The 18,513-nt window shown below is 44.6% G+C and overlaps 1 protein-coding gene across 2 annotated transcripts in view; it reads right to left on the bottom strand.

Moving 5' to 3' along the window:
• Positions 1 to 13,163, bottom strand: part of LOC147423118 (ras-related protein RABB1a-like) — a 90,554-nt gene extending 77,391 nt beyond the window's left edge. The window contains exons 1-2 of one of the 2 annotated variants that reach the window (XM_086501183.1): positions 13,101 to 13,163; positions 12,861 to 12,952 (exon numbers count right to left, since the gene is read on the bottom strand). In XM_086501183.1, the coding sequence (XP_086357309.1) occupies positions 12,861 to 12,906 (46 nt within the window). In that variant the 5' untranslated portion in view covers positions 12,907 to 12,952; positions 13,101 to 13,163. Of the gene's footprint in view, positions 1 to 12,860; positions 13,054 to 13,100 lie in introns of those variants that run through there. The other variant, XM_086501184.1, reaches the window with a different exon arrangement.
• Positions 13,164 to 18,513: the final 5,350 nt, after the last annotated feature.

Here is an 18,513-nt window from a genome sequence, read left to right as displayed (position 1 = left end):
TAGCTGAGTGGCTCACGCCTCTCGAGCTAGTAGCACCCCGGTGGATGGGAGCCTTCACACGACTGGAGGTTCTCATCTCAGTCAGGGCCTGCTCAGAGACTGTCCCAGCCCTTTTCTTCGAGCTTCAAGGTGGGGGACGCCTTCAGCGAGTTGTAGTAGTGGCCCCGCAGGTAGCAGAGTGTTGTTTTCAGAGGATCCGAGTAGTGGGCATCTGTGGGAGGACTTGTGTCATAGACCCTGACCCAGCAGCTCTTGAGACTGGATACTGGAGGCTGTGGGCTTGGGAGTGTTGTCCACTGGCACGAGTACAGTGGGATCCTGGTGAGTGGCTATGGAGGGATCCCTTCTCTTCTGGAGACCACCAAGGAGTCCCGTTCTTTCAGTACACTATTCAACTTGGACGTCATATACTAGAAGCACACAGAGAGGCCCGCCCCGCTCTACAGCACCTCATTGGTAGGCGGAGGGTCTCACATTTGAGTTCTTGGCAGCATTTTGGGAGAAGTTATGGGACTCCAAACAGCCGAGGCGAGTCACCTTGTTTCAGTGGCTGGTAGCACACAGAGCTACAGCAGTTGGGAGTTGGTTAGTGCATAGTGGTCTCTCGGCCGCATGTGCAGCTTGTGACCATCTTGTGGAGAGTCAGCGTCATTATCTTTGGGACTGTCCCTCAGCCCAGCAGGTGTGGCTACGAGTTCTTCGGCTGATGCCTGCTCTCTCCATGGCCCGACAGTACACTTGGGGAGCAGCGGCTTGGTCCACCACCCTTACGGGCCCAGCACTTCCGTTTGAGCTATCTTCCACCAGCACGATGAATAGTGATGCAGGAGGGGCGACCTACTCTTCAGCCTACTACAGAGCATACTCCAAAGGAGTGGTGCAGTGAGAGAGAGGAGTGTTGGGAGCTCATCAGTGGCCTGACACTCTGGTTCATCTGGCGGGCCCGTTGCTTCTGCATCTTTGAGGCTCGCCCTGTGCCACCAACAGAGACTGTTCGCGATTTTTGGCTAGAGTTGATCCACACTCTCAGAGGACAGCTCGAGGGACTATAGGGCAGCTCCAACCGCATGCGGGAGCGCAGAGAGGCTTTCCTTTGACTCTGGCGTCCTGGGCCTTTCTACACCATGGTCTAGATGGCACTACCGACCACCTGTGTGGCTTTTCCCTCCCCCCATTTCTTGATTTAGCCCCATTGTACATATGCTGGTTTTTTCATTGGGAGAGTCTCCCACCATGGTTGTTGTAGCCCTCTCTTGAAGAGGTGGTTGTAGCCCTATGGGCAGTTTCAATAACTAATAGAAGGATCTTTTTCTAGAAAAAAAGAAAAATTTGACTACAGGACCAATTTTGACTTTGCCAGACTTGCAGAAGTCATTTAAAGTATATTGTGATGCTTGTGGTCGTAGTCTGGGTGCGGTCTTAATGCAAGAAGGCCATGTCATTGCTTACGAGAGCCGATTGTTCTGGAGCCCAGAGATGACAGCTTTGATTTATGAGAAAGAGCTTTTGACGGTTATCCATGCTCTTACTCAGTGGCGGCATTACCTACTCGGAGCGGATTTTACTGTCTTTACAGACCAATGCAGTTTGCGCTACTTCTTGTCACAGAAGCATCTTTCGGAAAAGCACATGCGGTGGACGAACATCTTGTCACAATTTCACTTCCAGATTGTCCATGTGCAGGGACAAAAGAACGTGGTGGCAGATGCTTTGTCTCGGAAGCCGTTGGTTCTGGCTATTTCCGCGATACATCATAGGAGCTTGGAGGATATGGTCGATCAGTATGCCACAAATACAGATTTTGCAGACATTCTCAGAGGGATACGGGATGGGGAGATAGTAGCAAGATACTCCATTCGGGATGGCTACTTGATGAGAAAAACCATGTTGTGCGTTACACAGCCGTTGAGGGAAAAGGTTATGACTGAATGCCAATGTCCACCTTTTACGCGTCACCGCGGCATTGCTACCACCATGAAAGGGGTAGAGAGATACTTCTTTTGCCCGAGACTCAAGAAGGATGTGGAAGAGTTTGTGGGCAGTTTCTTGGTATGCCAGAAGGTCAAGTTTGACAGCATAAAGCACAGAGATTGTTACAGCCTTTACCCATATCCAGCCGCCCCTGGGAAAGTATTGCAATGGATTTCATTTTTTATCTCCCGAGAACACAGAGTGGTCACGATGGTATCTGGACGATGGTTACAGCCTTTACCCATATCCACCCGCCCCTGGGAAAGTATTGCAATGGATTTCATTTTTGATCTCCCGAGAACACAGAGTGGTCACGATGGTATCTGGACTGTTATCCGACAGGGACCCTAGATTTACGAGTTTGTTTTGGAAGGCAATTTGGGAGAACATTGGCACGCGGTTGCAGTTCTCCTCATCATTCCACCCACACACTGACGGGCAATCTGAGATTGCCAGTTCAGTGATTCTAGATTTATTGAAGTCTTATATCTTGGATCAGAAGACTCAATGGGAAAAGTACTTACCTTTGGCGGAATTTGCCTACAATAACACAATATACTCTTCGACGGGGAAGGCGCCATTTGAGATTGTTGAAGGTGCTGCGAAGGTTCCACCCTTCCTAAGCACGAAAGATAAGATTTTTGAAGCTGATGAGTATACTTAGACACGGCTTTTGCCAAGGTCCGCGAGGCTTTGCAGAAATCTCAAGAACGACAGAAAAAGGTAGCGGATCGCCATGGATGCAATTTGAAATTGAAGGAGGATGATTGGGTGCTCTTACGTTTTGAGAAGGCACGCCTGAGAAAGAAAAAGGGAAAGGAGAGGCTTTTTCCAAAGCTCAGTATGGGATACTACGGACCTTTCCAGATCCCTAAAAAGATAAATGATGTCTCCTTCCGACTGAAACTGCCTGATACTTGGAGAATTCACAATGCATTTCATGTGAGTCTCTTGAAACCTTTCAAAGGTGATGTGCCTCATGATGGGGAGCGTGATGAGCAACCCTAAGTGGAAGAAAACAAGGAGATCCTTGTTCCTGAACAGATTTTGGCACATAAGGATACGAAGAATAAAGGTAAAGTCCAAAGGCGGTTCTTGTTTAAGTTCAAGAACTATCCTCCATTGGATGCGAAGTGGATGGAGGAGGACGTAGCAGATACTCCTCAGATTGTGAAACTTTACCTCGATGCTTTTGGTTTAGCATAGTCTACTCCAAATGGAACCCAGAATTCAGCTTGGCCGGAGATCTGGTGCAGTGGGATGCACAAGAGGGGAGTCACTCCGGTTCTTTGTCAACAAATGCCTCGATTTTGATACTAGAGTCACTGATGTCTCTTTGAGCTTCAAGGATACTGAAAGCTGACAGTATTCTGATGTATGACTTTAATGGAATTCCTGATTATGATACTGATTTGTTCTTGACTTCTTTTTAAAGTGCAGGAACTGATAGACAAAATGACTGCAACATTTGATCTACTTGATCTCGAATAGACATGGTTGCAATAAGAGTTAGTCAATCGGACATCGATGAGGTCCCGACTGGATCTAGATGCGATTGCTAGCTACATTGCCGATAAATCATGGTCTAAGAAGCGAATGAATGTTGAATGTCATGTGATGTCCTGTGATGTCATGTGATGTCGTGTGATGTGACTGTCGATTGGTACATGTGCTAGATGTGTGTTCCTAGTACGTAGGTATTAACAGTCAGTGTCTACTAAGATGGTTTATGGCCTCTGTCTGTTTTGCAGGTATAATCGAGGGCGATTACAATGCTTTCAAGAGGGGGGTATGTCACAAAGTGATGACGTGGCTGCCCGATATGATGGCTAGAAACCCTAATCTGCAAAAACCCTAAATGCTGCCAAAAACCCTAACCCTAATTTTTGCCAAACCCTAACCCTAAAACCTGCAAACCCTAAAATCTGCCAAAAACCCTAAAACAGCAAAAATCCTAACCCTAACCCTAGGACAGTAGGGGAAATCTCGAAAAAAGCGCTGATATGATGACATGGCATAATTCCGTAAATTGCGGCGCAAATCACGGGCTGCGGCAGATCTACTTTTTCTCTACGCAATTGCAAAGAGAGAGAGAGAGAGAGAGAGAGAGAGAGAGAGAGAGAGAGAGAGAGAGAGAGAGAGAACTCCATTGCTTTTTTTGTAAAGCTCAAGAGAGCTTGTGAGAGACAGAGTCTTTGCTTTTTATTTTGAAGCTTTTGGAGCTCTGCTTTTGGCATCCCTTGTAAACAAATAAATAAGTGGTTTGGGCTCCCACTCTGCAGAGCATCTGGACGCAGAGTCTGAGAGTGAGACCCGAACCACTTTCTTGTACTTTCAACACTGATTAATATAAAAAGAAATACCGAAAGGGGCGCCAGTCTTTGGGGCCAATATCTCTAGGCACGGAACTCCCTTGGGCCAGTGCAAATCTATTGTGAACTGTGAATTTTTTTGAAGTGATTATTTGGTGCTGGCGTGATTGATTCTTGACTTGGAGTGTCCAATTTTGTTACAACATGTCAGCGCGTTATGCGTATTGCTGCCACGTCTCCTGCTGTCCGTATAGCCTGCCATTGCAATTTATGGAGTTGCCTCGTCATCACCCTATCACCCATGTCATCAACTCTACCACGCGTGTGCATGTGTATGTCCGGGTATCATGGGCACCAGGGTCCAGGACACGTCATCATTTTGTGACACTCCTAACCAGCCAAAAGGATTTCAAAGATGGCGGCACGACAGTAAGATTTTCACCTTTTTGGAGTGAAAGATTGCAAGAAAGCTTCTCCAACAATTTGACAACACCAATGCTTTGGGGACTTATACGGAAGAATCAAACATTTCTCGAGCAGTGGGATTTCTTAAAGATAATGCTATGCAGTGGTGGAGTTCAATCGCGACACAACCGCATGCTCCAAGGACATGGAAATCTTTTAAGACAATTTTTGCACGCAGCTATATGACCTCTCTCTTTGAAGTCCAAATTTTGTCAGAATGGGGCAACTTGAAAATGTTTGCCACGGAGACCATGAAAGACTACAACCAAAGGTTTCTCGATGTCTACCTTCCAGTGTCTTTCTTCAAGTTGATTCCCTTGGAGGGCCAATGCGAGTGATATACCATTGAAATGCCATCACCTTTATAGGAATACTATTTGTCTAAACAGGTATCGACAAACCAGACCTTTTGGATCATGCCACGGTCAGCTGCAAACTTATGAAAGGGAAGCTAAAGTTTACTACAGAAGCAACCCCGGCAAAAAATTAGAGCTCTTGGCAACCACGAACAAATCCTCGAGAATCTCATGAAACTCAACCTCAAATTCCTCGTTTGACATAGCGTCAACAAGAAACCCTCTTACAAGAAGGCTGATGCTTTGAATGTTTTCAAACCGGGCATACTTTCAATGCATGTCCTCAAAGAGCCTCAACGTCTTAGGAGCAACCTCCTGCTCTGACAGCAGATAGATCCCTAGGGCCACCTCTAGCTAAGAGAGCTAGACCTGCCATTGGTCTGTACCTAATATCTATGGCATTAATCTTGAAAGTTCAAATGAATTGTGCAGAGCCTATGGCAAAATCAATAACTTGAAAGCCCTAATCTTCTTTGACCCAAGAGCTACCGAGAATTTCATCCATCTAGAATTCCTAAAGCAGATGGATTTTGACTATGATGCACACGGTGGAGAACTTGAAGCCGAGTTAGCCACGGGGCAAACTCAACAAGTGATACCGCTCATTGGTGCTCTTCAGGTAACTATATAGGGATACCATGGAAAAGCCGATTTCCACCTCATGAAGTTGGTCAACTACGACGCCCTCTTGGGCATGCCCAACATCTAGATCCGGAACTGTATGATTACCTTAATACAGAAGGGGGGCAAGCTAGTCGTCCTCAGATCAGCTGTCTGAACGAAAACCTGAATGAATTTTCAAGTTGCTTTGAATTTAGTCAAGGAGCCAGAGCAGTTTTTGCTGCATCGTTTTCGCCATGGCTCAAAGAAACAAGCATGACAGTACTTTTTGAAGTTTAAGGATCGAGGAGCCCACGAGGCAATGTGGGTCCACGAACATTTCTTCATAGATTACGCTGAGTTGTTGGCAAACTACAAGGAAGCCATGACTCAAAGAAACAAGCACGACAGTACTTTTTGAAGTTCAAGGATCGAGGAACCCACGAGGCAGTGTGAGTCCACGAACATTCCTTCACAGATTACCTTGAGTTGTTGGTAGTGTTGCTAAATTGGCTTTATCAAACAAGAAAATAATTCAAAATGAATTATTGGATTTATAAGTGAAAGGGTTTTCTCGCTTGGAACACCAAAAAACTAATTCTAAATGAATTATTGGAATTTTAAGTAAGAGGGTTTTTCTCATTGGAGACATCCGAGTACAGAGTATTCCTAGTGCGTCATTCAAAGTAATGACAGGAGCACTGTGAACGGGAATATCTATAGGGCCACCAAGAACGGGTACTTCTGATGCGTCACATCGGATGGGTGACAGGGAGCATCGGGAAGAAGTATCCGACCATCCGGGAACAGACATCTCTAATGCGTCATAGGATGGGTGACATAGAGCATCGTGAAGGGGATTGTACCGTAAGTTCGGTAGGAAAGGACTAGGTGATGGGTATTCCTGATGCGTCACAAGGTGGGTGACAGGTGCATCAGAAAGGGGATATCCATAGTCGAGAGGAAATCCGAACTGGAAAAGAGGAATACGTGTAAAGACGCAAGCACAAGAATAAAGATGGGTTCTGAGAAGCTTTTCTTAAAAAGTGGAATATTTTAACGAATTTTTCGGGAAGAGCAGACGCTTTCCCGCGAGGAATCTATGTTTGCATTGCATTCGTGCATGTGGTTGCATCCAGGGACGCCTGGGAAGTATTGTGAAAGCATTGTTAAGGTTTTATTGAAGTTTTTGGGCAGGTTCAGACCAATTTTAAAAATATGCCGGCCGTCCACTTAATAAGTGGGCAGCCACTTATAAAATAAAGCAACAAAACCAGCCAGCGGATTCTCTCTCCCTATTTCGGGTAGAACCAAAAAAAAAAAAACGGCCGCGATCTCTCCGCGAGCAGCTATTCGTGCCGTGGTGAAGGAGCTATAAAAGCACCACATGCCCTCACTGAAGGGAGGTTACCAACGCCAGCAAGAGAAGACTCTGCCACCAGAAGACGCGAGATCGCGCGAGACTACGAAGCACGGAAGTCGCTTTTCCCGCACAAGAGCGACAGGTATCTATTGTAGATTGGCCATACGAATTGTTGTCGCGTGTTTGCGTGTGTGTTTGCAGGTACTTCATCACGAAGGAGAAGCGAGAAGGCTTCGGCCTACGCTTGGGAATTCCGGAAACAGAATTCGGAAATTGTCTGCGGAGTCTCAACTCGGAGTACAGACGGAAAAAGAATTGAGAGTTTGTCTCTCGAATTTCCCTTACGGGAAGGAACAACCATCGAGTCAGAGATTTAGAACGGAGGGGTTTTCTCCGGTTCTTGTGCTTGTAAAAAGATTCTCCCTGATAAAGAATACTCTTTAAGGGGGGAAACCAGCCCATCTTCTGGTCCCCAGTACTCTCTCTCTCTCTCTCTCTCTCTCTCTCTCTCTCTCTCTCTCTCTCTCTCTCTCTCTCTCTCTCTCTCTATTTATTTCTCTCTATATCCTTTGGCTTCAGTATTAAGTGATAAATTCTATTTATCCGAGTATATTTTATATTGTTATGCGCTCCAGTTTGTGACAGTGGTATCAGAGCATGGTCTCCTCTCTTTCTGTAAAGGAGAACGACTCTGGGAAGATACGGGAAGAAGCCATGACAAGCCAAGAGAGAAGTAAGCAGGCAGAAACCTAAGTCCTACAGGAAAAGCTCGCAGAGTTGGGAATTTTTTTTCTCTCTGCAAGAAGTCGACACAAGACTTGGGATTCTCTGAGAAGGCGACAAGAGCATGATGCTCAAGAACCTAGAGAATCCAAGGAGCGGAATGCTCAAGATCCTTCAGAATCCAGAAAATATCCAAGAACATCAATCCATAACCATAGCCAAGAAATTTTGTCATTCCGGGAAGGATATGAAGAAGGTCAACCAAGTTTGATACTTTTGACGGATGGGAAGATGTCCCAAAAGCTAACGCTTTCATTTGACAGTTTGAAGTTGCCTTTGCAAACGACAATTTCTGAGAAGCGTCAAAGATGAGGCATGTGACCAAACACCTCAAGGGGATTGCAAGTACTTGGTGGTATACCAAAGCTCTGCAAGGAACTTACAACAAGACTTGGATTCAATTCAAAGCTGAATTTTCCAACAAATTTTTTTCCTCTACGCTTTGAGGAAGGCATCCAAGAAGATTGGGATCGTTTTGCCCAATAGGAACACGAGCGAGTCAATGCAAGTAGTGGTTCACTCTTGCCAAGGTAGCTCCATTCTTGATCCTCTCTGAGGAAGGAAAGATGAACAAATTTAACGAAGGACTTTTGCACGAATTTTGTAAACCCATCTGCAAGATACTTTGCAGCAGATGGTGGAGTCAGCAATAAAAGTTGAAAGTGTACACCTTAGTGTACATAGAATACAATCCCCGCAGTGGGATGAGAACCGTTGAACACAGAAAAAAAATGAATTTTTGTTACCTCTCCTCCAAGGATACGTTGCTATCCGGAGAAAGTTTGGAGTAAGGGAATTCAATCTAACTCCTGAGTTTTTGAATAGAAGACCCTCAAACTTTAAGTGAGAGGGCACGTCTTTAATCAAAGTTAAATCTTTGAGGAACTCATCAACTACGTATTGCTTTTATGCACGAGATATGCACGTGTCTAACCAAGACAATCACTCTCAAGTGTTTATGAGAGTAAGTTTGAGTCAGAACATTGTTTTATACAATGAACTGCTTTGCTTAACCATCCGGAAGGTCCATGATTGATCTGGTATCCGGTAGTTCTCCAACAAATTACCTGCTATCGCGGGTAGGAAAATTATGAAGGAACCATTCTGAGCTTTCCAAGCAAAGAAAAGTGTTCATTAAGCTTGAATACTCTTTAAGCCCACACCCCGTACCCGGTAAGGGAAGACATGGTAGTGCTTTTCGCACAAGTGAAGGAATACTCTCTTTACGAGGGAAGGAACAAGTGACGACTTCGGCCTCTGCTCAAGAAATCCAAGGATTGAAATCCTAGTTTATTTGATGAGCGGGTTTTGCTCTAAGATTGAGCCAAGGGATCGTCAAGTTAAGCGTCTTCGCTCTAAGGATCTTACGAAGGGAAGGTAAATTCCCAGGCTCACTGAAACTTATGTACACCTTTGGGTACATGGATAACACACGAAGATGCAGACCTATGCCAAGGAGTTGGACAAGAGTTTGTTATACTCTCTTGAGCGCCTTTTTGTGCGCAAGGATACTCCGACACGAGAATCTCTATTTGAGATGTGTTCGGTAGAAGGAATTTGAGTTTCTCTACGGAGAAGAGGTTTTCTGATGGTCGTTGATCATTGAGTACGCTATATGCTTTTACCATTACAGTAGCAACTTTTGGTTGCGGTATATGTTTCTCCATGAGCACGTCAAGTAGCATTTACACGCTGCTGGAATAAATTCGAACTATTCTGTTCGTAAGAATATAATTTGTCAACCGTTTCAAAATGGTAAGAATTACATATGGGAGAACATCCGTGAGAATCAAAGAGGGTTCGCTCTATTGTGAACTAGGTTTGAATGTACGTTCAGAAAATGCTATGGCTAGAATCCTATCTGCCTGAGATTTTGCAAGGCGTCATTGATGCTCGCAAGGTGAATCATTTTTTATGATTCTGTAAGAAAGAGACTCTAATGGGCGTCGGGAAAACACTGCGGGTGGTAATAACTTGCAGGAGGAAAAGATTGGAAGGAAGTGCCGCCGTGCACAAGGAATCTTCGGATTGTAACCGTCCGTCTACATTGAGCAATAACCCGAAACAATCACCTTCTTTAAGGTGATCGCACACTTTGTTTGTGAAGGAAGACATCAAGATTAATACTCTTATGATTTGGGCATTCCCTATGTGGGAGTACACAAGAGGTTTAATATCCTCAAGACTAATAGCGCAAGGTTATGCGCAAGGACATAGACCTAAATTTATTTTTAGGAGGATGATTCTTCTCAGGATTGAGAAGGTGGAATTGAGTTCTCGGAAAGACGCGAATGACGAGTTCTTACATGGCTCGTAAGTTTAATGAATGGTGAAGGATATCCTCGAGGTACTAGAGGAAGGACATGAACTGGTAAGGTAAGTATTTAATTATTGAATTCTGTTCAATTTAATTTCTAAGTTCTCTTTTGAGAAAGGACTGGCTCAACTCACCATTGAGCAAGATTTGAAATTTTCCAATTTCTCCCCAGCAGTTCAGTTGGACCTCTACAGTTGAGGACAACTGTTTATAGGTGAGAGAGATGTTGCTAAATTGGCTTTATCAAACAGGAAAATAATTCAAAATGAATTATTGGATTTATAAGTGAGAGGGTTTTCTCGCTTGGAACACCAAGAAACTAATTCTAAATGAATTATTGGAATTTTAAGTGAGAGGGTTTTTCTGACTGGAGACATCCGAGTATAGAGTATTCCTAGTGCGTCATTCAAAGTAATGACGGGAGCATTGTGAACGGGAATATCTGTAGGGCCACCAAGAACGGGTACTTCTGATGCGTCACATCGGATGGGTGACAGAGAACATCGGAAAGAAGTATCCGACCATCCCGGAACGGACATCTCTAATGCGTCATAGGATGGGTGACATAGAGCATCGTGAAGGAGATTGTACCGTAAGTTCGGTAGGAAAGGACTAGGTGATGGGTATTCCTGATGCGTCACAAGGTGGGTGACAGATGCATCGGAAAAGGGATATCCATAGTCGAGAGGAAATCCGAACTGGAAAAGAGGAATACGCGTAAAGACGCAAGCACAAGAATAAAGATGGGTTCTAAGAAGCTTTTCTTAAAAAGCGGAATATTTTAACGAGTTTTTCGGGAAGAGCAGACGCTTTCCCGCGAGGAATCTATGTTTGCATTGCATTCGTGCATGTGGTTGCATCCAGGGATGCCTGGGAAGTGCTGTGAAAGCATTGTTAAGGTTTTATTGAAGTTTTTGGGCAGGTTCAGACCAATTTTAAAAATATGCCGGCCGTCCACTTAATAAGTGGGCAGCCACTTAGAAAATAAAGCAACAAAACCAGCCAGCGAATTCTCTCTCCCTATTTCGGGTAGAACAAAAAAAAAAAAAAACCGGCCGAGATCTCTCTGCGAGCAGCTATTCGTGCCGCGGTGAAGGAGCTATAAAAGCACCACATGCCCTCACTGAAGGGAGGTTACCAACGCCAGCAAGAGAAAACTCTGCCACCAGAAAACGCGAGAGATCGCGCGAGACTACGAAGCACGGAAGTCTCTTTTCCCGCGGAAGAGCGACAGGTATCTATTGTGGATTCGCCATACGAATTGTTGTCGCGTGTTTGCGTGTGTGTTTGCAGGTACTTCATCGCGAAGGAGAAGCAAGAAGGCTTCGGCCTACGCTTGGGAATTCCGGAAACGGAATTCGGAAATTGTCTGCGGAGTCTCAACTCCGAGTACAGACCGAAAAAGGATTGAGAGTTTGTCTCTCGGATTTCCCATACGGGAAGGAACGACCATCGAGTCAGAGATTTAGAATGGAGGGGTTTTCTCCGGTTCTTGTGCTCGTAAAAAGATTCTCCCTAATAAAGAATACTCTTTAAGGGGGGGACCAGCCCATCTTCTGGTCCCAGTACTGTGTCGATCTTCTCTCTCTCTCTCTATTTATTTCTCTCTATATCCTTTGGCTTCAATATTAAGTGATAGATTCTATTTATCCGAGTATATTTTATATTGTTATGCGCTCCCGTTTGTGACTGGCAGACTACTAGGAAGTCATGCAGCTCGGTGGTACCAGTACCTCACCTTGAAAAGGGGGATGTCACGTGCACATCTAACCCTATGTGCATGTGGATAAGCTAGGAAGTGTTCAGGTACCCTTGTGTGTCACAAGGTGATGACGTGGCATGACCAACTGGCAGAGAAGTGGTCGAGTGGACAAGAGAAACTGAATGAACTAACTTAAAGAACTTATGAAGCACCAGCCGTGGGGCCTAAAACCCTAAAGACCAAAAGCTTGAGCTCTTGGAGAGGTTTTCGTAAAATATGCTGACATGCTAACATGGCAAATCGTACAGATGCTCCGTAGGGAATTTCCACAATTTATGTTGCAGGTGCATGGCAGGCTGTACGGATTTCCGTGATTTGTATTAGGCTGTTGATGTGGCAGTGTTTACATGAGCTTTTGGAATCAGCTACTTTTGGGCTTACTGCTTTTGAACCTGCTTGCTTTTTCTCCGCTTCTTCCGCCTTTTCTCGTCCTCTCTGGAACTAAAGGACGGCGAACTGTCAGAACTTAGAAAAATCCGAGTCATCCTCAAAACAAACAGAGAAACAACTATCACTGCTACCATGGTTTCCAAGCCAGAAATATTTTTTGTGCTCGTCTCCTCTTACGACGACCTAATTTGTGTGCAAATCCCCAACCTAATAGATGTACCAAACCATTAGTTTGTGTGGTTGTGGATATACCTAATTTGTGTGCGAACCTAATAAATGTACCAAAACCATTAGTTTGCGTGGTTGTCGGATATGATTGGTACCTGTTCCCGTGACGAATCACGAGAACTTTCTAAATACAAGAAGCCATAGAGCTAGAGCTTATGAGGCAGACACATTGGCCAATGCACATTAGAAAAAAGGCAGCGATGTCAAATCAAATTAGTAGAAGAGAGAGTATGTAAAGCAAGCCTACATAGAGAGCACTTTGCAAGTACACGTCAAAACGATGCCTGAATAGAGAACGAGAAAGGAAACTCGCCTTGATCTCCAACGATGATATATTTGAAGCGGTAATGGTATGCCATGGTAGCCTGTTTCGATCTCGGAGCAAATAACGTGTACAGAATATTGCTGTTGAAAACGAAACAATCTTCAAAACTCAGAAGGTAACTCTCTCTCTCTCTCTCTCTCTCTCTCTCTCTCTCACTCACACACACACACACACACCGCCCATGCACGCATGCACAAGCTACACAGGAAGAGAACGACGTTAGAGTACCTTGAACACAACAGCTGCGTTTTTGGTTGCCGGGCAAGCTTTTGTTACGTGCCTAGCTTCGTCACAATTTTTATACGGACTCTTTTGAAAAGCATATTTTGTTCTTCGACTTCCTAAGGCCTGGGTCACACCAAGCAAAATTCACTATGGAAATTGTGTCAATTCAAAGAATACAATAATATTATCTCTTGTTGTAGCTTGTTCTTGAGCCTTCATACCATCTCTCCTCAAAGCATATCCCAAAATCTCTACGACCTCGTCACACAATTGAAATTTGGAGTTAGCAAATGTGTGGAGGAGAAGAATTTGCATATCATAATCTTTAAAGATGCAATAGATGCATTTCGTGCACGGGGATGCTTGTGCTCATTAAAAAAAAAAAGGCGATACACACATATGGCATGAAGTTGGTACCTTGCTCCCTATTATTAATAATACCATAGGGAGTGTGTCCTTCCCTCGTGCTTTTTATCTCCTCCAGTGTTGGAGGGTGGCTTATGCTTCTCCTCTAGTGTTAGAGGGACTTACTTAGTATAAAAATAATGCATTTTTACGAGAATAATTCATTGCCTTTGGTTTAATTATCGATGACCCAGATGCCATGTTGTACCTTACTCTCCATGTGTGACAACGCAAAAGATGGGCTCACTGCTTAAGTCCTTGTCACCTTAATATACAACCTTTTAAATACACATAATGTAAATCATTCACTTAGATCATGAAAAGTAATCTAATTACTTTCAAGATTGCATGGATAAAATTAAAACATGAGTATAAGTGTACCTTTTGTATCACTTCTAGCTTGCTATGAAGGCTTTGGAGTGCCTCTTGTCAACGATATTCCCAATCCTTTAAGAGTTATTGCATGTTACCACCAAGCAACCACCTTTTATATGTAGCCATGGGCCGGGCTTGTCGGACCCGCTAGTAGTGTATTATGTTATTGGCTAGGCTTGTCGGTCAGGTAAGAATGGTTAAGCGTGATCGACGATGAGAGGCGCACTCTAAAACTGGAACCTCTAATGTTTGGGTAAGATTGGTTATGTGTGGGCGCTCAAATGTGAACGGGCAAGCTTATATTAAAGTCAATCTATCCCTAAAATACCTCATTCTCTCATGTGTGCAATGCAAGAACAGTGCTCTTGCTCCATCTCCTTCTCCGTCTCCTTTGTGTACTAGTGTGTGTGTGCGCTTGAGAGAGAGAGAGAGAGAGAGAGAGAGAGAGAGAGAGAGAGAGAGAGAGAGAGAGAGAGAGAGAGTGTGTGTGTGATCAAGCATTGCGGCGGCAGGATGGCGGCGAGGTGGCTGAGCGCGGCGCAGGGGCGGCTCCCTCTTCTTCGTGGCGAGGAATCCTCCACGACAGCAAGCGTAGAGCGGTGAGTGACACACCATTGTCATCTTTAAGCTTACAAGTTTAGGCTAGTTGCATGCTTGGAGCCATTTGTGACTCGTACACAGTGTTAGGCAAGTCCCTTGCTTTGATACGTGCGGTAGAAGCCCACATTTTTGGCACCGCTGCCAAGGAATTGCCCTGCACTAAGCTCAAGAGGCACTCTGTGCTTCTTCTGTGAATGTTTGTGTTAGGAAAGAAGAGGAAGAAGAAGAAGTTATTTTCTGCAAGTTTTTATTTCCTGCATAATCTCTGTTTACTACCAATGTCTCCTTGCACATAATCTTTTGCACAGTTAGTAGTTAGTGTCTTAGTGTGTTAACAGTGAATGAGTAAGTAGATAAAACAGTTAGCTTGTTTTCTACCAATGTTTGCTTGCACACAATCTTTACATAGTTAGTGATTGCTTGTTTTCTGCCAATGTCTGCTTTTACACAGTTTTTTTTATTTGCACATTTAGTAGCTAGTGTGTTAGCTAGTAAATGAGTAAGCAGTTAGCAGAGTAGGTACCTTCACTGTCAGTTAGTAGTCAGCAAAGTAGTTAGCATACTAGTTAAGCTTAGTTGGCACAGTAGTTAGCTGTCGATGAGACAAGGTTAGGTTAGGTAGGAGAGTAGGTAAAGGTTTAGTGAGTGTGTGGTCCAAAAAAGGCCACCGAAACCTCGCACCTTTTTTTTTAATAAGAAAAAAAACGCTCGAGATATTTGGGACCAGAAAGAAATTCGATAATTAAAATAAAAAATTAATTATCCTAAAAGGAAGTAATCGGGATTGGGATCATTCCCCAAGCCCGAGTCCAAGCCCAGGCCCAGGCCTCAGGCCTCAATCCTATGATATACTACTTACACTACCTTATATATAAGGACTAGGATCTCAAGTAAAGGGAGGGCATGTGGGACAAGTTACTCAAGTCCTCCACCATCCCCTTCACACTCACCCTTTGGACTTACTAATTCTAGTCCTCTCCCCACCTAGGAAAAGACTAGTTTTAGGATTCTGAGAGCTGTACGTAACCGAATCGGGAATTGTAAAGCATGACGCGTCCCTCTAGCCAAGATGCTTGTTTTGAGCTATCGTACGCCATATCTTGTGGTTCGGTTAAAAAAAGAGACCAAAAATACAAAAAATTAGATTGTAAACACTTAAAAAACTAGGTGAGCGGCCTTCAAGGGCACTCACCAACACCTCTAGAGTGTCGAGGCCACATGCACCTATGCTCTGGTCGTGCGCTAGAGGATGAGCACATCGAGAGTGTCTCCGTTTACGCGGGCACTCAATATTTCTCTACCTTAGGCTCTTGGCCCTTGGCGGGGACCCAAGGTAGTACAACCCAAGACCCAAACATAGCGGCTAGTGACTCTTCCTCTGACTACAACATCATGGAGGGTTACCCAATGTCTAATCCTGATAGCTCACAAGACATGCATGCCACGGGCCCACGGTCTGGGTCGAGCGTGCTTAGCCGCTTGAAGGAAACCTTTAGTAGAGCCGCTCGCTCCGAACATGGAGCTAATGATGTAAATGAGGGGGTGGGGAAGTAAATTCGCCATTCATGACCAACGTAGACCCCATGCTCTTGTAGAGTATGCACGTGAATACTCCATTCACTACCACCCCTGACTCTTCAGAGCTATTCCCCTCCGAGCTTATATTACCTGATGGTAGAAGCCTTGCTGAAGTACAAGAGGTTGAGCGATATATCATTGCGGCTAGGGAAAAGGAAATCGAGAGCTTATGCAAGGTGGAGCAACGAAGAGAGTCAAAAGCGAAAGCCCCTATGTCAATATCCTTGCTAGGAGAGCAATTGAGTGCTCCTGAATTAGCGACCACTAAGGGTCAACCGATAGAGAGCCACGCTGCATCTACTTCAAAGGACACCCATAGCACCTCAATCCTAGATGGAGCGTTTCTAAATGAGAACTGGGAGTACGAACTACAACGAAAACTCTAACCGACCTATACACAGGTCACACCTATCATGTGGGTTGGTTAGATGTCGTACAATCCACAAAGGGTGCTACTAGTGTAGAGGATCAACAACAAACAGTTTGTGAGGTCATCTATAGGGTCATTGAGCTAGAGAGACAGAACAAGGGGATCCACATGCCTTCAACGGGTCTCATGAGATTCTTGGATACATGGAAGGCTAAACAACCGACCTTATCGCAAATGGAGACTCCCTCTGTAAGTCCGATGGATGCTCCATATGTTATTTTGCCAGGAGTCTTAGTGCAATCTGAGCCCACAACTGATAACTTTACCTTTCCAAGTTTAGCTCATCTCTCCCTAGATGATACCACGGCTACCATGCCTACCCCAATGATGGGCATGCCAAGAAACACGCCATGGACCTCATTTGTTAGTAAAGCACCACTACATGGTAGCGCAATGCTTACAACAGTACCTACAAGTGTGTACCAATCGTATACACCTATGGGTCCTCGTACTCATGTAGTTCCTATCCCTCCCATTGTTTCAACAACCTATGCTCCACAACTTGTTACCATATACATGTGGTAGTGATGTGTGTGAACACACTAGGACCGCCGGGGCATTTTTTCCCTCTTTAGGAGGTTTTTTCCCTCGTGCATTGTATATACGCCCATCACTCTAGGGCTATCCATCTTTCCATAGCACACTAAGTAACACACTCTCTATTGTGTGCCTTGAGCTTCCTTCGTCTTCTCCAAGCTGTGTGTGTTTCTCTGCAACCCTAATTCCAACAATTGGTATCAGAGCAGGTCACGTCCTCCCGGGCTTACTCGCCAGCTGCTCTAGCACACGCCTGCTCACTTTCTCCGATTTCAGTGAGCTTTGGCGAGTGTTCGAAATTTTGATTTGGGCTCATTTCGGCCTCCGTTTCCACTACAGGCAGTACTGCACAGGCTATTTCGTCATTTTGTGCAAAATTTATGTCAGTGTTGTTTTCTGCATAACAGGTGCCTTATAGTCTTCTACGGTTTGTGCTATATAGCACAGGTTGTTCCCGCTCCGTTTCTCCTATTTTCGGGCAGTTTTCACATCAGGTGCAGCATTTACCATGGCTGACAACAACAACACAGATGTGTTCAAGATGTTTGCTGTTGAGGACAGGTTGGATGAGGACAACTACCCTATGTGGGCTTATATGATGCAAAATGTTCTTGTGTCAAAGGGTGTCTGGAACATTGTGCAGGGCATTGATGTGCGTCCTTGTTCTGAGGATGTAGGCGATGTTGAGGATGTTGCAGGTCTTGTTGCAAGGATTGCAGCTGTTAGAGTTGTTTTGCCTACTGCAGAACAAGCTCGTTGGGATGTTAAGGATGCGCAGGCTCATGCATTGATTGCGTTGTCTGTGAAGCGTACCATTGTTCCTCACATCCATTCAGCAAAATCTGCAAAACAGGCTTGGGATATTTTAGCAGGTGTTTATGCAAGCCGCAATGAGGCTAAAATTGCTTTGCTGCGTAAAGAGCTGGAGTCGAAGATTATGCATGAGGAAGATGATATGGACACTTTCCTTGCTAGTGTCAAGGATATCAATGAGCAGCTTATTTCTACAGGTGAAGTCATTTCAGACAGTTCCCTTGTGCAGACTGTTCTTGATGCCTTACCAGATTCCTACCAGACTTTTGCTAGTACTTGAAGACTGATGACCCAAGGAAATCCTGAAGTTGTCAAGTTTGATGCATTATGCACATTGCTGTTGCAAGAGTTACTTTCTAGAAAAAACAGGACTAGGCAGCGTGCAACTGAACAGGCTTTTATTGCTTCTCAAAGAAAGGGTGGTAACAATAATGCAGCCACTTCTTATGGTTCTGCTGCGACTGGCAAAAATTCTGTTCCTAATGCTTCTGCTGGCAGTACTTCGTCTCGAAATTCTGGTGATAAGGGCAAAAAGAAGATGCGTTGTCATTATTGTAAATACAATGATCACTTGATCAAGTTGTGTCCTAAGTTGAAGGCCAAAGAGGCTAAGAAGAAAGAGGGTGGTTCCACCGCAAATGCTGGTTCCACTACAAATGCAGCCATTGTTGAGTCTTC

Source organism: Adiantum capillus-veneris, chromosome 26 (genome assembly GCF_014529385.1).
Source record: "Adiantum capillus-veneris isolate H3 chromosome 26, ASM1452938v2, whole genome shotgun sequence".
NCBI lineage: Eukaryota > Viridiplantae > Streptophyta > Polypodiopsida > Polypodiales > Pteridaceae > Adiantum > Adiantum capillus-veneris.
The sequence above is the reverse complement of the archived record's forward strand: the minus strand, read 5'-3'. Positions and strand labels throughout refer to the sequence as shown.